Genomic DNA, 4,318 nt, shown 5'->3' with positions numbered 1-4,318 from the left:
AAATTTATTATAATATATGATATTTTTTAAGTAAAAATATGATATTTGTATTTTTTTTATTTTTATTTTATCGAAGATAATTTCTCCATCGACTTTAAAGATAACTTTTCCAGCTAATATTTACAAAAATAACTTTCAATTTATGCCAACCTTTTTTCTCAATTTAGTGGAAATATCTTTTGTTAATGCAAGTTTATCATATTCCTATTGACAATATTGAAATTATATTTTTGTTGATCTACTTAGTTTTATTTCTCAATTACTAATCATTAGTGTTTTCTCATTTACTATCTGATAATATTTATCTATTTATGTCAACATACCTTTTTTTTTACATTTATCGAGTTTATTTTTTAGTTTGATCATTTGTAAGAAATTCTTTTGATCCACAACACTAATGCGTACAATTAATCATAAATTTTTTGTCTGTCACATGGCAAATTATTTTTCTAACCTTTACTAAGACTACTTTTTGTCAATATTGATCAGTACAGTTTTATCAATCAATATTGATAAAAGAAATTAGAAAAAAAAGGACTGATTAATGGTCATCAATAAAATAATTTTATTTGATATGAATAAAAATAATTAGAAAGTATTTGTTAAAGTTCAATATATTTAAATTAGTTAAAAAAAGAGTTTAAATAGAAAACCATTTAAAATGAAAGTATCCCAAGTTGTTTAAAACAGCAAAAGAAATTATTATGAAATGAGAATTAAAGTTTTTTCCCTGTCTAGTATTAATTATAGGTATTTATTGATGAGTTGGAAAATGTTGAGCTGTATGTCACATCTAGTTTTCCCGCGGGTCATAGAGAGGAAACCTAATTCGCAATCAGATACATAAAAAATGGGAAAAGAACAAAAAACGAACACTGGTCTCAGCATCCCATCCACCTAAAAATCCATACCTTAATTGGTAGGGCCTCCTCCTCATACTAATTTTCTCATAACATGTGTCCAAACATGTTAGCAAGACTAACACCAACTCACAAACTTCCCCATACTCATCACAATCTTTCTTTAATTCACACTTATCATCAACGCTATTTATTGCAATTCAATACAAGTTACAAAGAAAATGTTTTTTTCAGATTATGTAAGAGGACAATCGAATAACACTTCTTCTGGTAACATAACAGCATGCTTCCTTCACATTTCTTATTCGCCATGCTTGCATTTTACAAACTTATTATTTTCAAAACCTACAAAGACTAACTCTACGTTTGTTTCTATCAAGCTTCACATGTCATCGATGTTAGGTAAAGCGATGTAACCACGTGTCAAATCACTCACTTTCATAATAAATAACAATTTTTAATCACATCAAATATTACAATTAACAACAGAAAGACATGTTTCCATTCATTTAACACGATTAATAAAGATAAAATACTTATAAAAGAATAAATTTTTACAAATTTTCGAAAAAAATAAAAAAATAATAATAAAAAAGATAATATGAAATAAATATAAAGAAATTATGTATAAAAGTATTATTTTTTATATTAAAAATATTGTAGAGTTGAATTACGAGTTAGAAACTATACATTCGTAAAAAATATTGTGGTTATGGGGTGAGTCTAGGAAGGAAGAGGGTGTCTGGGTTTGTGACTTTCCCTGTCGGAAATTTTTTGTCGCACCCGACAATTGAATGAAAAGTTACTTGCGGTAATGCACGTAGACAACATCAACGACAACGAAACACACTGTATTTATTTGACGAAGAACTTTAGTTAAATCGGGTAAGAGATTGTGCGGAAAAGAGATTATAATTTATTTAATTATATTTGAATAGTTTTACGACCCCTGCAAACGCAGCTGGTTGAAAACTACAGAGCATGGTAGGTTGTACTATTATGACCGATGATCCGCAGAGCGCAGTGCTTTACAACTGTTAAAATACACCAAATTCATAAATAAAAGAAGTAAAATAGCAGAAACAACCCTATCATAGAAAATAATTTAAACATCTTTTTATGAAAGACAAAACGCGGAAACTTTGCTTCCATTTTTCTCTTTCGTGCATCGCCAAGCCAGACGCCCTTCTTTCCATCGCTTCCTTTATTTGTCGCACATATTCGTCACATCCTACAAAACATCACAACACATCCACATATTATATACACTGTGTCTGTCAATGTCATGAAGGGGTTCGTGGCCCCTATAAGACCGAACCAGAAAACCTTGACGGGGACCATGAGGGGTTCGTATTCAATTTGTTTTGGAACAAGTATACGTGTAAAATAATGGAACTATTTATGAAAAAAATATAATAACATAGAATGTACGTAGGAATGAAGAAGGTTACCATAGAACTATCCTAGTTGGCCACCGTCTAAGAGTGGTAAGGAGGGGGAGGTGATGCGTAGATGTAGTGCGGGGGTGGTGGAGGAGGGGACTTGTACTTGTAGGGCTTCTTGTAGGGTGGTGGTGGTGGAGAGTGATAGATTGGGTGGGGAATGTAAGGAGGATGAGGGTGAGGCAAAGGATGAGGGTGTGGCTGGGGCAAAGGATGGGGGTGAGGAAGTGGGTGGGGCAAAGGATGGGGGTGAGGAAGAGGGTGTGGGTGTGGAAGAGGGTGTGGGTGTGGGTGGGGATATGGGTGGACAGGAGGTGGAGGCGACAGGTACTTGTAAGGCTTCTTAGGGGGTGGAGGAGGAGAGGGGTACACGTAGGGAGGGTGTGGGTGTGGGTGTGGATGGGGGTGAGGTTGAGGATGTGGGTGTGGATGCGGGTGAGGGTAAGGGTGGACCGGTGGGGGAGGAGAGTGGTAAACATAGGGAGGGTGTGGGTGGGGGTGTGGGTGGGGATGGGGGTGTGGGTGGGGATGGGGGTGTGGGTGGGGATAAGGGTGCACTGGAGGTGGGGGAGATGAGTATTTGTAGGGCTTCTTGGGAGGAGGAGGCGGTGAGTGGTAGTAGTAAGGCTTCTTCGGAGGAGGTGGCGGTGGAGAGTGGTAGTAGTATGGTTTCTTTTTGGGTGGAGGTGGGGGTGGCGAGTGGTAGTAATATGGTTTCGGTGGAGGTGGTGAAGGTGGCGGGGGAGAATGGTAGTAGTATGGCTTAGGCGGAGGTGGTGAGGGTGGGGGAGGAGAATGGTAGTAGTACGGCTTAGGTGGAGGAGGTGAAGGTGGTGGGGGAGAGTGATAGTAGTATGGCTTCTTCTTGGGTGGTGGTGGTGGTGAGTGGTAGTAGTATGGTTTAGGTGGAGGTGGTGAAGGAGGTGGTGGTGAGTGATAGTAGTATGGCTTAGGTGGAGGTGGTGAAGGTGGTGGGGGAGAGTGATAGTAGTATGGCTTCTTCTTGGGTGGTGGTGGTGGTGAGTGATAGTAGTATGGCTTTGGTGGAGGTGGTGAAGGAGGTGGTGGTGAGTGATAGTAGTATGGCTTTGGTGGAGGTGGTGAAGGTGGAGGTGGAGAGTGGTAGTAGTATGGCTTCTTTTTGGGTGGTGGTGGTGGTGAGTGGTAGTAGTATGGCTTAGGTGGAGGTGGGGAAGGTGGTGGAGGAGAATGGTAGTAATATGGCTTGGGTGGAGGAGGTGAAGGTGGTGGTGGAGAGTGGTAGTAGTATGGTTTTTTTGGTGGTGGTGGAGAGGGAGGAGGAGGAGAGTGATAATAATAAGGTTTCTTAGGTGGTGGAGGTGATGAGTACAAGTAGTTATCAGCTGAGATTTGAGACGGGAAGGTTAAAGACAGTAATGCCAATAGCAGAGTGAGTGTGGCGGAGGAGGCCATCAGAGACCCCATTGTTTTTCCCCTCAACCTCACTACAACGTGGGGTTTTCTTATGCTCTTTCTCAACCAAGTGCCACCCTTTATATAGAATCTTTCTTTACCCCATTTCACACCAACTAATCTTTTTGGTAAATTTCTTCTCATGCATGCGCATTCCAATCATCTATTCTTCTTCTTCTTCTTCTTCTACCCTTAATTCCTTTCTAATTAAACGCTAATAATTTATCTCCTAAAACATAACAATTCAAGTAGAAAACTACATTCCCCAGTATTGACGTTCGCAAACAGAAAAAAAGCCTTAAATTATGACAATGATATTTGTCCTTTTTCGGCAGTAAATATAAATAGATTATTATTATTATTATTATTATATCCAAGTGGGATTGGAGGGGAATGTAAAATGATTTTTCATACCGAAACATTAAATGGTTGGGTGTTTGAAAAGTAAATGGATGGTTTTGTTGGCATTGGAGACTTAAAAAGTGTGGGACTGGATGGTCCGTAGCAGCCTCAATGATTTTGAAGGAGTGTCTCTCTTTTTCTCTCTCTAATCAATTCATCTAGGCTGCTTCTGTACACACT

General features: G+C 38.7%; 1 protein-coding gene across 1 annotated transcript; it reads right to left on the bottom strand.

Annotated features, from left to right (window-relative positions):
* Window positions 1-1,753: 1,753 nt before the first annotated feature.
* Window positions 1,754-3,809, bottom strand: LOC108326622 (extensin-3). The gene is made up of 2 exons (XM_017560223.2): window positions 2,312-3,809; window positions 1,754-2,091 (listed from the first exon to the last, which is right to left on the bottom strand). Exon 1 carries the CDS (start codon window positions 3,746-3,748, stop codon window positions 2,339-2,341), a length of 1,410 nt encoding a protein of 469 aa, XP_017415712.2. The 5' UTR covers window positions 3,749-3,809; the 3' UTR covers window positions 1,754-2,091; window positions 2,312-2,338.
* Between the last annotated feature and the right edge of the window lie 509 nt (window positions 3,810-4,318).

This window comes from Vigna angularis, chromosome 3 (genome assembly GCF_016808095.1).
Source record: "Vigna angularis cultivar LongXiaoDou No.4 chromosome 3, ASM1680809v1, whole genome shotgun sequence".
Taxonomy (NCBI): domain Eukaryota; kingdom Viridiplantae; phylum Streptophyta; class Magnoliopsida; order Fabales; family Fabaceae; genus Vigna; species Vigna angularis.
This window is presented reverse-complemented; position numbering and strand designations above follow the sequence as displayed.

Bases quoted from the DNA above. Each gene is read 5' to 3' on its own strand.
- LOC108326622 (XM_017560223.2), bottom strand. From the start codon at position 3,748: ATGGGGTCTCTGATGGCCTCCTCCGCCACACTCACTCTGCTATTGGCA.